This window comes from Athene cunicularia (assembly GCF_003259725.1).
Source record: "Athene cunicularia isolate RWA chromosome 10 unlocalized genomic scaffold, athCun1 chr10_part1, whole genome shotgun sequence".
NCBI lineage: Eukaryota > Metazoa > Chordata > Aves > Strigiformes > Strigidae > Athene > Athene cunicularia.
In genome coordinates, this window is record NW_020799112.1 from 7,330,800 (window position 1) to 7,351,385 (window position 20,586).

Genomic DNA, 20,586 nt, shown 5'->3' on the forward strand with positions numbered 1-20,586 from the left:
AGATCACTGATAAAGATATTAAACAGAACTAGCCCCACTACTGAGTCCTGGGGAACACCACTTGTGGCCAGCCACCAACTTGATTTAACTCCATTCACCACAGCTCTTTGGGTCCGGCCATGCAGCTAGTTTTTTACCCAGCAAAGAGTACACCCAACCAAGCCATTAGCAGCCAGTTTCTCCAGGAGAATGCTGTGGGAAACTGTGTCAAAGGCTTTACTAAAGTCTAGATAGACAACATTCGCAGCCTTTCCCTGATCCACTAAGTGGGTCATCTTGTCATAGGAGATGAGGTTAGCCAAGCAGGACCTGCCTTTCAGAAAACCATGCTGGCTGGGCCTGATCACCTAGTTGTCCTGTATGTGCTACATGATGGCACTCAAGATGACCTTCCCTGACACTGAGGTCAGACTGATGGTCCTGTAGTTCCCTGAATCCTCTTTCCAGCCCTTCTTGAAGATGGGTGTCACAGCATGCTAACTTCCAGTCAACTTGGAAACGACCATGTTTTATGGAAGTATCCAGATGAAGTTCTAGTTGGGCTTTGGCCCTTCTAATTTTCACCCTGCATAACCTCATGACATGACATCCCTGTTGTCCTCCTGAGTTGCCTGCCCCTTCTTCCAAAGGTTATATACTCCTTTTTTTCCTGTGTTCCAGCCAAAGCTCTTTGTTAGCCAGGCCAGTCTTTTTCCCCTCTGGCTTGTCTTCTGGTACATGGGGATGGCCTGCTCCTGTGCCTTTAAGATTTCCCTCTTCCCACTGGAAGAATGTCCAACCTTACTGGACTCCTTTGCCCTTCAGGACTGCCTCCAAAGGGTCTCTGGCAACCAAGCCCCTAAACAGGCCGAAGTCTGCCCTCCTGAATTCCAAGGTAGCAGTTCTAATGACGCACTCTCGTTACTTCTCCAAGAATTGAAAACTGTAATTTCATAATCACTGTTCCCAAGACGGCCTCCAACCATCACATCACCCACAAGGCCTTATCTGTTGGCAAAAACCCCAGTCTAGTGGGGTGCCTTTCCTAGCTGGCTTCCTCACCAACTCTGTCAGGAAGGTATCTTCTGCATACTCCAGGAACCTTCTAGACTGTTTCCTCTCTGCTGCACTGTATTTCCAGCAGACATCTGGTAAGTTGAAATCCCCCATCAAAACAAGTAGTGATGGTGAGACTTCTCCCAGGTGCTTATAGAATATTTCTTCTGCTGCCTCATCCTGGTTGGGTGGTCTATAGCAGGTTTCCACCATGATATTTGCCTTGTTAGCCTTCCCCTGATTCTAACCCATAAACACTCCACACTGTCATTACCATCATTAAGCTCTAGACAATCAAAACACTCCCTAACACACAGGGCTACCCCACTGCCTCTCTTCCTTGCCAATCCCTCCTGAGGAACATGTTGCCATCTACTGCAGCACTCTGGTGTGTGTTATCCTACCATATATCTCTGATGCCAATTGTATCACAGTTTTCCCACTGCACAGTGGCTTCCAGCTCCACCTGCTTGTTGCTCACACTGCGTGCATTGGTGTAAATGCACTTCAGTTGGGCTATTGATCCCACCACCTTTTGGGGAGTAACGTAACAAGAGTTGTTATGGGAATTTTCATAGCTGTATGTAATCCATGTGTACAGAGAGGTAAGATAATACTGCCTGAGGGATACTGTGCATATATCTTGCTCTGGGATGCAGATTTTTGGTTTGTAAGACTAAAGCAAATTTAGTATAAATATTTATATTTTAGTATTTTGCTTATTCTTAATTCATCTGTATGCCTACCATCAACCAGAGTAATACATAAATGATAATTGTGAGGTTTGATGGACAGATATGCCAGATTTCTGGACTCAGTAGAAAGATTTCTCTGTGTTTCCCGGGCACTGAGGCACTGGGTTATATCCTGAATTGTTTAGTTAAGAGGAAAACCTCTATGGATGTTATTCTCATGTATGCATGCTCCAGAGTAGAATTATATCATGTCACAGCTGTTAAATTCAAATTATTTTGGAGTTTAAACTGCTATTCCTGCATAGCTTTATTACAGGGACAAGTCACTACAGACTATAGTTCTGAAAATCCAGTGATTTACTAGTGATACCTTTACAGTGAGGGTATAGATAAGACACTGATGCTAAGTTTCAGGCTTGAATATTTTCATGTTCTGTTAATAAACTGCGATTTTGAATGTGGCTATTGGAGCATGAGAGACTGGAGTGTGAGATCTCTCTATGCCATCACCTGCAAATTGCTTAATATCACAAATAAATGTTACATAAACGTTAAGGTTTTCTTTTAAGCTGCAGAAGCAATGTAAAAATCGGTAATAGTGGAAAGGCTTTCATTTGTGGTTGTAGTCCTGTTAAGATCCTGTTTGATTACCAAGTTAGATTTACCGTAACATGCAGATTCCGTTTGCAGCCTTTTAAGATTTACTGATATTTTAATATCATCAGGTTAGGCTAAGAAATCAGTTTTGTCTGAAGAGAATATAGATTCTGATTGTTTTTTACAGGATTAAAACTGGATGGCTGATACTGTTACTCTCTATAGCCACAAGACCCACTGCTCTGATGGACATTGCCACCCACAGGGCAATGGATTGGATCTGCTTATGTATAAACTCCAAAATCGCAGCAGCTTTCAGTCTGCATATAAACCACCTAGATGCCTGAGAGTGGTAGCAGACAGCAGTCCAATTTTAATCCCCATTCACAAACTCTTCAGAGATTAAGTATGCGATGGTAGGTTTATACACAGTGCCAGGAAGCTGCCTGCTGTGTGCCGAGCTTAACTTGTCTGACCATGCTGAAGTACAGCAGTAAGTCTGAGGTATTGTGTCCTGCTTCTCAGCACTCTAAAAGAGAGGGTAGGCATGTGGGCTTGGAAGAGTGAGCAGCCATCAGCATGAGCCTCACCTGAATAGCTGATATTGTGACCCATGGCAGCTCTTATCCAATGACTTGGTGTGTTGACCTTGACCAAACTGGTCTTCATCAGCTGTTCTTTACAACCTTGTTGAATGGGTAAGAGAATAAAACCTTGGGTTCAGCAACCCTTGATTTTTACTACTCGGACATGTTCAGCAGGATGCTGTAGACATAGAAAGCCTTTCAGGAAGCTGTTTCAGCATGTGGGCAGTGTCTGCAAAAAATGACACTGACATGTTTTTACCCCATCTGGGAGATATTATGCTGATTAGAAATTTTTTCACCAGTAGCCAACAAACAAAATTTGCAGCTGGCAAAACCAACAGTTTATTCAGCTGGTATGGATTTGTTTTTTCTCTCATTTCTCTCTTCTATGTTAAACTTCAAGAAGTAAATTAATACTGGTACTGAGGCCAGTCCAAAGCATTAGGTATTTCAGTCCTCCTTCGTTAACTTTGACCACTTATATAAGACTGAAGTAATACATGTTTAGTGTGGGACTGGTTTGATAGGAGGATGTAAATGTATTTTTAATTATCAAATACTTTTGTCATCCCAAACAGATATATCCAAAGACATTTTTTTTCTTTTATGCCTATTCATGTTTTCTACTGCTTGAGTTTGCTTCCATCTTAGCAAAATGAGAAAGAATCAAAAGTCTCTTGATCTAAATCTTTATTTGTACTGGACTGAAAAGGTATTGAATTGCTTATATGACAATCAGTACCTGACAGATGCAACATCTCTTTCTAATGCCCTTTATGCAATGCTTCTTAATGTAAAAAATAGTGTAACAAAGGAAAGAAAATCCGTGACTTCGGTTTACCTTCTTTTCTTGTTATAGAAGGTGAAAAGTTGAATTGTCACAGGTGAACTGAGATTACATCCTGCAGCTAGAGAGAATGTAAAGAGAATTTAAAGAAACCTTTAAAAAAAGTCTTACATAGTATTATCAATTCCTATATAAAATAATTTAATATTTTAAATACTGTTTAAATAATTTATCTGTATTTAAAACTAACCTTTTAAAATTTTATGTTTGGAACTTTTTTGGCATTAACACTTAAATAAAATCTTTTAAATATTAAAAAATTTTTAAAATATTCAATACAATTCAATATAAAACCAGAAAAGTAATATACATTGTTCACACATAGTATTGTACATGACAGCTGAGCTCTAGATTGAGCTTTTGAATTTGTCAGACAAGTCATAGCTTAGTTGTGGTACACCACTTGCTTATCCTCTCTCTGGACTCTTAAGATCATAACAGATCCTTACCATCAATATGTAGTCTTTAATATTATATACACATACTGTATACAGTATTTAGTTTCCATCTCTATGCCCAGAATTGTAAATAAATATTCCTCCCAGCATTTAGATCAAAATATTGTTTAGCGCATACACAAATATATTTGACGCACACAATTTGACAAGAAACATATCAAATTTGCTCAGCTCAGTTATAGGAAAATTTAACTCATGGGTGCAAAATAACATAAGTGAGAAGTTGTCACTGTTGTATTTAAAATTTATAATGATCTTATTACCAAATGTTTATAGGTTGTGTTAACAGTAGGAAAATCAGGATTCACTTGTCCCCTTGGTGCATTTTCATTAATCCTGCCCATGACAAAGGCAGTAGTGTCGGCATGATGCTGGTGTCTTACAGCTACTTTGTCTAACACCTGGGATTTGCTGACAGTATTACAAACTTCAACAGTATTACAGACTCAGTGTTACAGACTTTGGCAGGACTTCCCTAAAGGCTAAATACCAGTCTCCAGTTTTTAAGCGTAGGCATGTCTGTCATTGATAGTGAAGTTTACTGTCAAATTGTAAATTACCTTCTCCATCCTTCTGTAAAGAACTCCTGTATTTAACAAGGTGATTTCTACAGATACTGTAAATGGATTCTGGTGGAAAGAGGGGTACTCTTATTCTTCCTATATTGCATGTGTCATGTATTATGATTGCAATAGTTGTGTCCCATTGTACAAGGTAGTCATCAAAGGTCTTCATTTCTTCTTGAAAAATTCTTCTCCAAGAGGACCTCAAAACTTTACAAACAATAAATGGAACATTCTAGCTACATAGGGATACTTGCAGAAGGAAACAATACAAATGCAAATCAACATTCACATCAGGAAGCCTCGTCTAGAAACATGACTCAGAAGAACAGCACATGCCACATGATATGATATTCACAAATGAACAAAACTCACATTTCAGATTTTGGACTCACAGTTTCCTATTTATATGCAGTATACAAACTAGAAACTATTTGCAGGAATTACTGCATGGCTAGTTCTTAATAACTGTTCCTGAAAATGTAACTCCTTCACAGATAACTCACAAACACTTTGTTTCAAGATAAGCTTTCAAGGATTTGAATGCTTTGCTCATGTCTTTGCAGTGTGAGATTCTGAATAAACTTTCATGAAAACACAATTCACAAACTGCGAGAAATATCCTCCATTCCTTTCACTTCTCCTAGCCTTTTCTCTGTCATGAAGGTACCCGAGCAAGGTGTTCACTTATGTGATGGACTGTACCTGTGTTAACTTTGGGCTTGGTTTACATGAAATTTGATTCTCCTTGCTTTCAGGGGAGCAGACCCTCAAAAGGGAGTCATGGTACCTAGTACATTTCAGTCACCTTTTTTAATCCAGTTTAAGAGATAAAGGGAGGCCTTGATTTTATTTCACAATAAAACACAGGCCTCCATTTGTGTCTCTGAAGACCTCAGCCAAAAAGTCAGGATTCTGCAGGATAAAGCAAGTTGTCAGTGCTAAAATAATCCTCTCCCACATCTTCTGTCATTTTTATCACTGGTCAGCCCTTTTCATTAAGACATTGAAGTCACATGAAAACTAAGCATATTTTGACAGGATAGTTTCAGAATCAGAAATAAGAAAGTGATGAACTGTTAGTTTTGCCTTTGCAAATGTCTGTCTAGACTTAAGAGAATTTGTATTTAAGTCTTAACCTTTCCTTGGATGTATATGCAGTGTGTATATATACATACATATTTATACAGTTCATAGTTTATATCAGACCCAAGAAAGCTTTAATATTCATCAGTGCTCTTTGGATGATAAACTGAGCAGAAAAGGTGCCGTTTTCTTGTAAAGACATGTTATGATGACTCAACTGAAAGAGGTCTATAAAAGGCTAAGCATACAACAGATCGAACATTTAATTTTTAAATTAAAATCTTAATCTCAGGATTTAACGGCTTCTTTTTGCTTTAGATTCTTCATTTATTCTTAAGCCTGTACAAGACACTGAGTTCCTTTTTCCACACTGGAATCCAATTAACTTAATGAGACAAGTGTGTGTATTTTTTTAATTTATTTTTTTTAAACAAGTGAGGATAAAAGCATCATAAATCTTCTCTTTTTTTTTTTTTTGATAGTTAAAAAGGTCACCAGTTGAAAGAATGTCTTACTGTAGAGAAGGAAGAAGTGGTAAACATTGCAAAACTACTGTCAAGCCTATTTAAGAATTCAGGCCAAAGTTCCAGGTCAAATCCAGAAAGACAGAGAAGGATGAGTTATGTGGTGTATCATCTTAACTTTCAGGTTTGTGGTGTCTCAAATTCAGAATTCTGTAGTCACATATGCTCTATCTAAAATGCATGGAGGGAGTTATGGTCTGACTGGTTATGAGTGAGCTGGAGAGCTACATACCACAACTCAGTAAGAAGCAGTAACTGAAAAAGCAAACTTTTTTCCCTTTTCTCTCTGCTGTTTGAGCTTCTATCTACTTGGATTTAATCTTCTCCTAAACATAAGTGTTTATGATCACTCATTCAAATAATTAAGATGGACCACCTTCTATCTTTTATAACAAAGCCTGGAAGAAGTGACATTGCTGGCATTGCCTACCTGTTATTTTGTAATAGTTCAAAAATGTGTAAAAGACAGTGGTGCAATGCCCTGTCATTCTGAAGGGACTTGCAGCCACTTCGCCTCTCCCACAGAAGAGCACTCAGAGGAGCTGCACACAGGCAGCCCAGGGAGAAATCCTTGGCTTCCCTTCTGAAATGGTGCCACTCTTCCAAAAGGAACTCAGGACCAGAGAGGGGGCAAAAGAAAGCAGACAATGAGAAGCAGTATACTCATTAAAAACAAGCAATCAAACAAAAACACGCTCTTATTTGCTACATATCATACTTCAGAGAATCAAGACTGTAGTTAGGAGTTAAGCAAAATCTTTAGACACAGCCTCTACGAAGTTTGGTGCTGACATTAAAATACCAATTGTACAAATAATTGTGAAGACTGAAAAAGCCATCAAGCAGAGCCGATCTACTACAGAGGCTGCAAACTTCCACTCATTGCAAACGGCTTCCACTTCATCCTGGTCTCTGAATCGGTTTGCAATGTACCTGACCTCTTCCAAGATCTTAGCCAAATCTGGGTCACCTTCAGAGGGGTGGCCACTGTGCAGCAGGTTTTCTTCATCTGTTGGTGAGCAGGTCATCCTCCCACAGATCACCCCTGAATCAGTGGTAGGTGTGCAGTGAACCCCTTCCAGCCCCCTAAACCCAATGTACAGCATATTCCCATTACTGGACTGCTGTCCACTCACAGTGTTCATCTCCACACTTGACAGGCTACATCGACGTTGTTTATGTTGACAGGCAGGACGCACTTTATCTTCCCCTGGTCTTTTCATTCTCAGAAACCAAGCACACCAGTTGAGAAGGATGATTCTTGTCTGAAAGAAAATTTTTGAGAATAAGCATTTCTTCACACAGCCACTGTCTTTGGGCACTGTTGGCATTTTTGCAGCCTGGGTGACTGTCTGGTCCATGGTCTCTGCTTAGTCTGCAGAGGAGTTCTAGAAAATGGTGCCAGAGTTTTCCAACTGATTAATTTGCCAATCACTGAGGCTGCTTTCTTACTTTAGCAGTGTTGTTGATTGCCTCAGGCTGACTATCACTACCGGGAGTCCCCCTCCTCTGACGGGAGTCTCCGTAGTGTTGATTTTTCCTTGCACTTGAACAGCAAAACGGCAGCCTTTTCCACCTTTACTACAAACCATGAATTAATAAAAAACCCCAAAAAAACTTCCCAAAGAAGAGTTACCTTTTAATAGTCTTCATAGCGCTGCTTTAGACTGTAGTCAATATATTACAATTCTTTCACTCACATTTGTGTTCTAATATGAAATTATTTAGATGACATTACTGTATGTAGGGGGCTGCTAAAACAGATGCTCGACTGGACTGGACCACTAAGCTTTACACTGTTTTGGCTCTGCTCTCATATGGCTTTCATGACAGTTGACTGCAGACCTTAGAAAACAGATCTGGATACAGCATGGAGAAAAGATGGAAAAAACTACTTTGATTAAAAAAAAATACTTCACAGATTTAATCAGAGTGTATAATTTTATTGTTTTCTACATTGTCTTAATCCAGCCTCACAGAAAGTGTAGGCAAGCCAGAGACTGTTCCAGTTCGGATGCCAGCTTCTGTAATTCATTTCAATCAGATTTTAAGAGCTCATTTCAGTGTTTCTTTTCCAGAGCACTAATTAAATATTATTGTCTCATATAATATGCAAATCTTACACTGTAATTAATATTAGATTTGGTCCATTTATTCTGACTGTGGATTGCCACTCAGAGTAGATATTATATCCAAGCAAAAATCCTACCCAGAGGCAGATTTTGCCTTGTTACTCTATTTACACTATCAAGCTTCTCCTAGAAGGATATCACATTAACTGAGGGTCTGATCCAAAATTTACCAGTATCCAAATAATGTTTAATGGACTTCAGCTTATCGACACTAAAGCTCACTCCTCTACCTCAAGTACTTTGTTTACTGAGGAAGTTTGGCTCAGTACTAGACGTTTGTCCCCTTCAGGTCATCAAACATGCATCTAAGATAGATACCTTTTATTCTTTTAATTCAAATTATTTTCAAGTCACTACCCCCGAATAGCCCAGGGAATATCTCATTATCTCTTGTCCGCAGGGCACTGCTGTATGCACATTCTTTTTGGCTAGTAAGGATAATAATAACTCATCGTTCTAGAGAGAGAAAAAAAGAAAGGTCTTTCCATCTTCAGTCAGGCCTGATGCTGCCATGAGCTGGGTGAAGTCAGGAAGATTGCACAGTAAGCTGATGATACTCGTCAGTATTTAGTAATCCAGTATCAGAGCAATGTTCTCCAGAAAAACAACCACTCATAGAAGTGCATTATAAAGAAAGACTTGTGTGCTTGGAATTACTTTAATTTTTCTTTGCACTTTACAGATGTTCTTGACCAGAGATGTAAAGATGAGGATTTTCAGAGCAAGTTTCACTTCCACTTTAAGAACCATCTTTAACAAGTGCTTTTTAGACTACTGATGTTTCTTTATGCACAGCAGCTAAACAGATAGCAGCTGCAGAGTTGCACCTTGAGGCTAGTGTACTTCATGCATTTATAATCTCCAGCAGCACCTCATACTTTCCTTCTACCTGTTTCACTTTTGACATCTGCAGCTTATTTAAAACTCACCTTCAATTATATTTAGGTTTTAGCAAAATTCTGAACTGCTTCTAGCTGTTGTGCAGGAGATTCTGAATACAGAAGCAAGCTGAGGTATATTCATTCTCTCTTGCACACACACGCACACATGTACTCTCTAAGAACCCAACCACACAAAACATATCTGGACATCTCATTTCTGGTGAAACTAGTTTTCAAAACAAAGCATTTAGTAAGTATTTATAAGTTTTTAACAGTAAGAAGTAAACATGGGTCAATAGCTACTCTATCACATCCCTGATCCAGGCATTTATGCAATGGATAATGAATTAAAATCAAACCTTACCCATTTAGGCATTTTCCCCCCATCTGGATCATGATGATGGTATTGTAGAACGATAACAGTGACAACAACAGAAAGACCAACAATAATCATAGTGCTGGCAAAATACTGAGCTGCAAAATAAACAGATAATTACAGCAATATACTTTAGCTGATATTGCTTTGCAGCTATTATAAGGGGTGTTTACATACATGCATACATAGTGTTAAGTTCTTTTTCCAGTGTAATGGTACATGTGCCACTTCAGGCAATTATGAGAGATTTCTCAAAAGCAGAAAGAGCAGCCATTAGTAATTGTAGTAGCTAGACTTTAGTAATTGACCTTGTGGAACTGAGCACCTGCCTTTTCTAAGCAACCTTGAAAAAAATTGACCTCTCATTTTCTGTCACCAGTATTGTAGAGGCTGGCTAGTACTTCTTTTGAAAAGTTTCACTGTTTGAGAAATTACAATGGCAAGATTTGATCATGTTTAGCTCTGTATTCCTAATGTCTCGCCAATTGTGTCAAAACTGCAACAGCTTCTTCCATGTAAAACTTGACTCCCTTATGACTTCCCAAAATTCACCAACAGGTTCTCTATTTTGTTCAGAGCAGAGAACACAGAAGTTGTATAGGAGACCACACCATTCAGAGCCTTTCGTCAGTTAGCAACATTTTTCTAATTCAATTGCAGTAGGTCGTTTATACAGGTGGCAATTTGCCTTACTGCTGGCCTTCATGCAAAGTCACTGCACCTCATTTGACAAAAAATAAAAGTGAGTATATGCTATAGTTAGCTTACCGATTAAGGGCACAGAATCAGATGTTGCTGGCATAATTTCAGCCACAAGTAACATGAAGACAGTGAGAGACAATAAAACTGTTATACCTGAAAGATAAACATGAAGTATGAAATCAGATCAGCAGCTTGTAATTACAGGGCAGTAAAAAGCAGAAAATGTATCTGAAGGCGTGCCCTTTGCAAGATGCATTCCCCCTGTTACCCTTGCACCAGCACATTAGTAGGTACTCCTATTCCTTCTTGTACTACCTCAAGTTCAGGGTAGCAGTGCTGCCAAACTAGTACCAATGCTTGCACAGGCATATTTATTTTTAGATCCTTGTAACTGCTCGGCTTTTATCACCATTTGCTAATTAGCTGAGGTGAATCGAAGTTCTTTCTGCTTGTTTGCTTTAGAAACATGGTGTGATTTTGAGTATTTGACCACATGACACTTGATTAATTGGCATGGAAGCTACAGGTGGTGTAATGCATAATATTCCTGAAAATCAGATCTGCTGTCTTGGACAGATTTTGATATCTTTTTGATATTAGCTGTTGGGTTCTGCACATTGCTATGCCTGAGCAGTCCTGACTGTTGATTTTTGGAGTTTGACTTGTGTTGTTCAGTGATGAGTTCCCATCTTTTTGGAACATGACTTATCTCTTTTCTCAGGACTAGTCTTAAATAATAGGGAGTCACTGTCAAGTGGAAAAGGATTTAGGAACAAAGAATTAATCTTAAAATATGGGGAAGAACTTCTTGATTAAGGAGGCTACTACTCAATTAAACCACGTTCTGGAGAAATGTCAGTTTTGTTTCTATCTTTGAACAGCTATGTTCACTCAGTAGAAGACAGTGCATTTGCAGTTTTGTACGAGGCAAAAAGTTTCACTAAAGATTTAACATCCATCTTAAGGATTAAGTACCTAAAACCATCAGATTTATTTCACAAACCCATACTTTAGTTAAAATTCACTATAAAAAAATAGAATAGTAGCAGTTAGAATCAATCTTTCTGAGAAGGCACCTTAGGCTCTTAGTACAACTCACTATTAAAAGGAAATATTAAGAATTCCATGTTAAAGTGTTTAAATGCATATTTGTAAACTTAATCTTTACTCAGTGAATGTGGGATTTTTCTTCAGCAAATAAACATCAAAAAATGAAGCCCTGCTTCTTAAGAAAGGTAGTTGGGAATTGTCACACTTCTGTTTGGCTGGCTGGAATTTCTCCATTTCATGACTTCAGTGTACCCTAACCTGAGAGCAAGGGTTAAACACCATACAGCTTCTGCACCAAACAGTAAAAAGAGCTCATGAGCCAGAACAGGTCACGCAAGCGATTCCTCCTCGCCCACTAAAAAAACTTTTAAAAGGACAACTTCTTTTGACTTGGTCATATTTAAAATATCCTATTAAGGATTTACCTAGTGAGATCTTTTCTCCCGAGTCTGCTGGAAGCAGAAAAACTAACAAAGCAAGTGACGATATCAATACACACGGAATAAGAAGATTGAGTCCGTAATAGAGAGTCCTACGTCTCATAGTTACTGTGAATGTTACATCCGGGTAGGGTTCCTTACAACATTCATAAAAACTCTCAGTTCTCTTCCCAGGAACTCCTGTGTAGGAGGGAAAAGAAAGAAAACCAGAAATTAATGTGAATAAACTGTATATTATGTAGCGATTATTTTTAAAGGGATAAATGTAGCTTTCTAAGTTTCACTCTAGGTAAAACTTTAAACTTAATTCCCAATTAAGTATTTTTTCTCAGATAAGAAAAGATACTTACTGAAATCAAGCAACAGTTTTGTCACCTACTTTTTTATGTTGATTTTCATCTTACCTCTGTTCTCAGAGATTCAAATGCCACTAGCCTAGGTCATTTATTAATTTAATTTCTGTCTTCATTTCCCTATCGTTATTCCATCCATTTCAGCAGTGGACACAAGGCTGCAAGTTCACAGTATAAATAAGAAATCAAGAGCTTACCTACTAAATCCCACTCTCCATTTGAAATATAGCCAGATATATCCGCTTCTTGCATTTGTAAGTCCAAGGACCAGCCTCCGTAAGTCCAGGATCCAAATTTCAGGTTACACTTCTGAACATCAAATGGAAACCAGCGCACATCTATGTAGCATGAGCTTTTAAATATGCCTAGATTGGATTTTAGACAAAACCACTTAATTTAAATGTTTGTCCCACATAATTTCATGTTCCTTTTGAAACCAGACTTTTGTCTACATCATGCATTCTTTTTTTGACTTGTAAAGCGTATTTAAACTCAATTGTGTCTTGACATGTAAATAGCAAAAGTCAGTCATAGAAAAGGGAAAGAACTACACTGCTAATACATTGATGTTATAAACTAATTTTCGAACTACACTTCCATTTTGGCATGTAGTTGGAGATTATTTAGAGGAGAGCTCATATTTCTAGATACTGTATTTCAGAAACAAATGAAGCAGAATATGCAATCTGTTTCTCCTATTTCTTTTACTGAACAAAATAAGAAATCCTGAAAGATTATTTGCTGCTTTACTAGATATACATGATCTTGATTTATTCAGGAAAGCCACCTTCTTATTTTTCACTTGTTGAGTCAGGCCTTGTCATTCAGCGGCTTTCAGAATCGAATTTAAAAACCTCCACCAAATGGAACATCTTAAATCAAAAGAACAACAGGCAAACCCCATAAATCCTCTGGGGATCTTAGATGGAAAAAACTAATTTGTCTGGAAAGCAGTTGGCTCTATTGCTGTAGTTTCTAAAATTTATAAGAAGAGTTGATTCTAAGAATTATACTAACTGAGTTTGGGAACAGAAACAGAAGTGCACCGATATATATCCAACAGTCAGCAATATATTTCTGATATCCAATAAATATCAAATACAGATTACTTTCCTGACACAATAAAAATCGTTGTGATGAAGCATGAGGTGAATCACTTCAAACAGAAGATACATCCAAGATGTTACTAAGCCTCATATTGTAAAGTTCACGTATTAATAGAAGAAACAGCTAAATCAATGAAATAAATTTTTATTAAGAGACATTACCATGGCTTTAATAAACAGTATCTTTCTACATTAAGGGCATTTATTTTTTATATTCTTTTCTGTGTCCACAATTTTGAAATTGTGCATTATTACAGAAGAATTTACATAATTGCAATTAAAAATTTATCTTGTATGGTGGTTTTCATACAAAAGTGTAAACTATGTAGTGCATGATACATCTAGGCTTAAAATTATCAGATGATGCTAGCTAGATAAATAAAATATCAGAGAACTGATGCTGAATTGGAAACCACACCATACCATACAAAACTAGTCTGTTATCCAAATTTATGACATGAAAACAGCCTACCTGGTGGCAGATATTGGCAATGTCCTGAAGAATTGACTAAAACATTAGTGTGAAATGTAGCATCAAATCTTTCATCAGCACTAGAACAGGGAAGAAACAAAATAGGTTATATGCTCTTTGACTGGCTGAAGAATATCTGAAACACATCTGTTTTTCATAAAAGGATTATTTCTCCCCCCAAACTTGACAGCTTTTCTCCTGTCCCCAGTTTTCTATGTTCTCATAGTAACTGGCCTGACAATATTGGATTTGTTCCTGTTTAACTACTGTAAGTGAAGGTGAGCCACCTCGTTCTTGCTGCTCACCTGTCCCACTGCACTCGTCACAGTGCCTTGGCTCTGCTGATCTCCATGCGGAAAGTAAGCACTTCCTTAAAACTTCTCAAGTAACTACCGGGAAATCTGTTCTCTTACTCTCTACATTAACAGCAGCTAAGGAATACTGAGGAGATGGATACTCCAGTGCCTCATCCTACCCCTTTGCATGGGTCAACACTATTACTACATGCCATACATGACTGTTTAATGCGGCTCCAGCTTTCATTATCTACTTCAGAACCCCCAAACCAGGTTCAGCAAAAGAAAGAAACCCTATTAGGGGTGTCAGTGTAATGGTGCTGGCCAGGACAATCCTGGTGTGCTGTTCTAACACTTCTCTAGAAAAGAATCATAATGTTACTTGGAGAGTGCTTCAAATTATGAATTGGCAGGTGCTGCTGAGGAATCTCTCAACTACATGTGGCACTATGACCCAGGAATTTACTAGGCATTAAAATTTTAATAACTTCAAGATGGGAAACAAGCTATTTTCAAATATTTAGATGATGAAATAAAGACTCTTCCCTCTGAAAAGTTTAATAAGTTTGCTGACTTAAATCACTTTATGAAAGATCTTTAGAATACTTAGCATTGCAGTGGATATATACTCTTAAAATATTGTGCCCTATTTCACAGTTACCACTCCACGTTTTTGTGGTCAGATATTACAGACTCTGATCTATACATCCTTTAAAGTTTGGGACCTAGGTGTTCAAGAAATTGCCATAGTTATTGAAATTGGTGCTAAGATTAAATTGCACAGAATATACTGGGAACATATTGGCAGTGAATGATCTTTGCATCTCAAAATTATTTCAGGAACTGCTGTGCTGAAGTCATGTCTGATGGCTGTTGGCCCTGATTATAGACACAGGCTCCTTTCTTGGGCTTTCATTTGTGCAGGGGATAAGCAAAATGAGACACAGGCTACTGTATTTTGTTGTATTGTTTGTAGTTTCCAGGCACCTTGTGGGGACGGATTGGCACACAAGGCAAATATAGTGCCACCTGCTCTGGGGCAGGGCAGAGGAGGGTGCATGAGCCTCGGGGTCTGGCTTCTTCTGCAGTCTTTCCTTTCATTGACCTAAAAACCTGTGTTGTCTCTAGATTGATTTGAACATGTCAAGTCTCTGATGTCTCTGCCTATCAGTGGTTTAGTATCTCATAATTTTCTAATCACCTTCTAAAACATCACAAAAATACAGTAAGAGTCTGAGATGGGGAGAAAGCGAAATATTTATAATTCTAGCAGAAGATGAAGTATAAAATGGTATATTTTTCCAGCATGAAAACCTTTATTGAAATATTCTTTCTAAAAAAGAGGACTTCAATATTGGATCTATTCTCATGCAAATTTTCTATCTTAGAAGCTAAAATAAAGCAATCACTATTTTGGTCATCGTTACTGAAAGAAATTACATTTTAAAAATATCTGAACCAGTCTGTGTAATATGCAGACAAGAAAAAAATCCAAACAATTACTTGCCCATCTGGAGTTGCACTTTTTCCTGTGTGGAGCAGAAGGCTCACAATGTTGAAAATCTTTGTGACTATTTAATTTGAACTCTGAAGACAAGCAGAAAAGTCTAAATATTGTGTATGTAGCATGAAAGAATTCTAGCACTTTAAGGGGAAAAGGCAGTTCAGTTCTAAGGCAGCGGAGCTAATGTAGGCCACTCTCCTTCAGCTTCACAGCTCATGGCTGGATTCTCTGAATTCGTGTTACAGCTTCTCTTCCAGTTGGAGCACTAATTGTTCTCCCTCCTCATCTTGGCTGCCTGTTTTCATGACATTTATAAGAAACTGGTACTGATAAATCTCTACTAATTGCACTGCTAAATTTATCATAAGTGGATTCAAAGTATATTGGGGAAAGGGGCAGCAAAAGAAAGATCATACACAAAACATATTCACACAGGCATGAGTGTATATATGTGCATAAGTCTTGTTTCCTTAGGAAACCATACTTAAAGTCCTGCAACAGGTTTTTATATTAGATATAGACAAGTAATTTCTTTGACTTGAAATTAATAATGGGTACATGATGAAACTCTAACAAGTAGTCAAATTTAGGACATAAAAATATCCAAGCCACACAAATTACTTGTAAAGTGGAAATTAATGACTAGAAATAAAATTTCTTAGCCTCCTAGGCTAGATTCTGTTCTCTTCCCCTCGAGTGGAGGGCACTTAAGCACCGAAGAGTTGCTTCTAAGACCTTGCTGCTGTTTCTGGTAATTGCCAAAAATAAAATTTTCAAAAGGACACAAGTGATCAAGGAACCTAGGTTTCATTCCCATGTGACTTTGCCTTTCATAAGACAGATTCTTAGAAGAGTATCAAGAGGGTACTCAGACTCAAATATGAAATTCTTTTTTTCTGAAAAAGGAGCATATGTGCTTTTCCACACTGTGCTTCTAATTGTTTTTTGACATGCAGTGCTTCAGTTGGGAATGCACCAAGTAGCTAAGTCTTTGCTTGATGAGACTGGACTCAAATGTAATGAAGAAAACCATTTCTGCTACATTTCTTCTTCAGGATATAGCCACTTGAAAGCAGATATTGACTGCAGTACATGGGGCTGACAAAGCTGTACCTAGCAGATATAATCCCACTGGGACCTATCTGGAGAATCTTGGGTTAAAAAAACTGGAAAACCAAAATTGTTAGAATGAGACATAAATACCAGAATTTTTGTTATTCCATGAAGTACTGAACACTACATGGTCATCTGGAAAATAATACCACCAGAAATGAGCACTTCTAATAAATCTAGTAAAACTAACAAAGTGGAAGAGAGCCATACGTGACACTAACACAGTCAATCCTGGAATCTGTACACAGGCCAAGATTTTCTTCCTTCAGAAAAACTACAGATGAACTGGCCCTGCTCTCTTCACAGTGTAGACTGGTGTAAAATGTAATACATCTACCACAAGTTTATCTGCACTAGGCTGCAGCAAGATGTGTGAGGACTCAAGACATAGTGAAACATGCATTCATTAAAACGAAAAGTGAATTTATAGTTCATTAATTTCTTTGTAACTGCAGATGCATGTCCCTAGTGAAGTGTATAGAAATTGAAAGTATCTATCTCAAAATACCATGTCACTATATGAGAACATAGTAACATTCCCAGTGCAATTTCATACAGGAATAAGAATTTGTTTTAAATAGCTTTGCTCTCTGACTAAACTCTGAATAAGACTTTGGATTAAATAGGTGTTCGAAATAGAAACACTACAGAATAATTACTTCAGGACCACGCCATAGCTAACAATCCCAAGATACAAAAACCTATATTAACAGGAAACTAGTGTTTTCAGTTTTTCAGGTTATTAAGTTACCCTTCTTATTCTATAATGTGCTTCACCTACAGTTAGCACGTATGCATTCATATTACTAATTTCTAAAAAAATTACCCTTACATTTTGGATATACTTACTTCTTTGTTGAAGCATAATTCCTTAGACACACTGAAAGTCTCTCTCAGGTATGTGATATATGTAAGGAAGAATATTGTCATAATTTATTCTTTTGGAAACCTCTAAACTGCTGTTGTAGCGTACTAGTTTTATGGTATAGACAGTGTGTTATTCAGCAGGAGAATGGAAATAATGCATGATTTGTCAGATTCTACCAAGAATGCTGTCATTTACAGAATCAAGGTAGCTAGGAATAAATGCTCAAGTGAACAAATTTGCATTGAAAAATACATTAAGCAAGATTACCGTTGCAAAAATACCCATCCAGGTTGCATGCTGCTCCATTTTGTGTACAGAGGATTTGAAAGGTTTTTTAGGCTTTGTGTATGGACAACTGAAACACTAATTGCTGTGCTTAAACGAGAAACAAGAAGTAATCTTGACAGGCAGTTAGCATAAATATGGTGAACTCTGGTGGAGAACACCTCAAATCATTTAGTATATTGTACCTTTGAGAGAAGCACTGCAGTGTGCTGTGAGCAAAGCAGTAACAAAGGCCCTAGAGAGAAGTGTCTGACAAATGCTGTCACTGAGTGCTGTTATCACATTATGACAACTCAACAACACCTGTGACAGTCACATTGATCATAAAGGTGATCGTCAAATGTCAAAAGGGAGCATAACTGCAGCTGACATATTGCGTACAGCTGTTCTCTAGGTCTTGTTGCAACAACAAGCAGCTCCAGAAGTGGGGAGGGGGAATCAGGTTGACAGGACAGCAGGGCTGTCCTTAGTGACGCACAGCAGAGAAACAGGAAAAAAGCCATCAGGAAGACAAAAGGTTCATGTCAGCTGCATGGGCAAAAAAACACAATGTACCCTGGCTACTACAAAAGAGCCAGTGCAATATGTCCAGAGCAGATGTAAGTTCTTTCCAGCACCTGAGGAACAGCACACAGGCCCATAACAAATGCAGAAAAAGGCAAGCTGTTAAAGAGCAGGCAGCTCTCAGTGGTTTTATTTTTTTAAACTGAATAAATTCCACAATGGGCACTACCATATAATGGTGCAGCCAAAGAATCTCTCAATGTCAGCCAAAGGTTCTGCAGTGGATTGATAGCAATCTGTCTGTCCCTGAAATAAGCCCAACTCAGAACAGATAGGTTGAAGAGGAGAGCAGTAAATATTCTAGCTATTGTAGCAGGAAGAAAGAGTGACACCAAAACTGGACATGGGAAAATGCAAACATACTTACTGGCGTTTACCTATCCTGCCTCTAGTGAACTAAAGAAGAAGTCAAAAGTCAGATTTGAATTCACCAGTCAACATTTCGACCAAACAAATAATTTAAGATTAATTAAATTAATATAATTAAACAAATTATCTTTATTAAGATAAATTAAGATATTTAAACAAATATTTATCACTACCCATACCATTAAACACCAACAGCAGAGTTTAGTTTTCTAATCATCTCACAAAACCCAACTAGAATTGGTGGTAGGGAGGATGTAGTTGTTTACATAGTATTTGCAGATATGACCTTCTGTTGTGTAAATGGGAGATTGGTAATTTTCCAGTATTCCAAAAACCTGGAAAGTTTTAGAAAAGTATTTCAAAACCTAGGCATTTTAGTGAGATGATTATGTCATTTGCCTTGCCTTATCTTTGCAATTGGACAGGGTGCTAGATAATCTTATCTAGGCTCCCTTTCCCATGAAAGGTTGAACCAGTTGAGCTTTCGAGGTCCCTTCCAGCCAGGGCTATTCTGTGATTCCAGACTTCTGTGATCTTCTTTCAAGTGGCTATATCCTGAAGAAGAAATGTAGCAGAAATGGTTTTCTTCATTACATTTGAGTCCAGTCTCATCAAGCAAAGACTTAGCTACTTGGTGCATTCCCAACTGAAGCACTGCATGTCAAAAAACAATTAGAAGCACAGTGTGGAAAAGCACATATGCTCCTTTTTCAGAAAAAAAGAATTTCATATTTGAGTCTGAGTACCCTCTTGATACTCTTCTAAGAATCTGTCTTATGAAAGGCAAAGTCACATGGGAATGAAACCTAGGTTCCTTGATCACTTGTGTCCTTTTGAAAATTTTATTTTTGGCAATTACCAGAAACAGCAGCAAGGTCTTAGAAGCAACTCTTCGGTGCTTAAGTGCCCTCCACTCGAGGGGAAGAGAACAGAATCTAGCCTAGGAGGCTAAGAAATTTTATTTCTAGTCATTAATTTCCACTTTACAAGTAATTTGTGTGGCTTGGATATTTTTATGTCCTAAATTTGACTACTTGTTAGAGTTTCATCATGTACCCATTATTAATTTCAAGTCAAAGAAATTACTTGTCTATATCTAATATAAAAACCTGTTGCAGGACTTTAAGTATGGTTTCCTAAGGAAACAAGACTTATGCACATATATACACTCATGCCTGTGTGAATATGTTTTGTGTATGATCTTTCTTTTGCTGCCCCTTTCCCCAATATACTTTGAATCCACTTATGATAAATTTAGCAGTGCAATTAGTAGAGATTTATCAGTACCAGTTTCTTATAAATGTCATGAAAACAGGCAGCCAAGATGAGGAGGGAGAACAATTAGTGCTCCAACTGGAAGAGAAGCTGTAACACGAATTCAGAGAATCCAGCCATGAGCTGTGAAGCTGAAGGAGAGTGGCCTACATTAGCTCCGCTGCCTTAGAACTGAACTGCCTTTTCCCCTTAAAGTGCTAGAATTCTTTCATGCTACATACACAATATTTAGACTTTTCTGCTTGTCTTCAGAGTTCAAATTAAATAGTCACAAAGATTTTCAACATTGTGAGCCTTCTGCTCCACACAGGAAAAAGTGCAACTCCAGATGGGCAAGTAATTGTTTGGATTTTTTTCTTGTCTGCATATTACACAGACTGGTTCAGATATTTTTAAAATGTAATTTCT

The 20,586-nt window shown here is 37.9% G+C and overlaps 1 protein-coding gene across 3 annotated transcripts in view; it reads right to left on the reverse strand.

The window, feature by feature from the left end:
- Positions 1-3,587: 3,587 nt before the first annotated feature.
- Positions 3,588-20,586, reverse strand: part of LOC113484104 (neuronal acetylcholine receptor subunit alpha-7) — a 44,905-nt gene continuing 27,906 nt past the window's right edge. For 2 of the 3 annotated variants that reach the window (XM_026856266.1, XM_026856267.1), the window contains 6 exons: positions 13,905-13,984; positions 12,524-12,691; positions 11,959-12,153; positions 10,550-10,636; positions 9,770-9,879; positions 6,284-7,657 (listed from right to left, as the gene is read on the reverse strand). In XM_026856266.1, the coding sequence (XP_026712067.1) occupies positions 7,139-7,657; positions 9,770-9,879; positions 10,550-10,636; positions 11,959-12,153; positions 12,524-12,691; positions 13,905-13,984 (1,159 nt within the window). In that variant the 3' untranslated portion in view covers positions 6,284-7,138. Of the gene's footprint in view, positions 3,823-6,283; positions 7,658-9,769; positions 9,880-10,549; positions 10,637-11,958; positions 12,154-12,523; positions 12,692-13,904; positions 13,985-20,586 lie in introns of those variants that run through there. The other variant, XR_003399157.1, reaches the window with a different exon arrangement.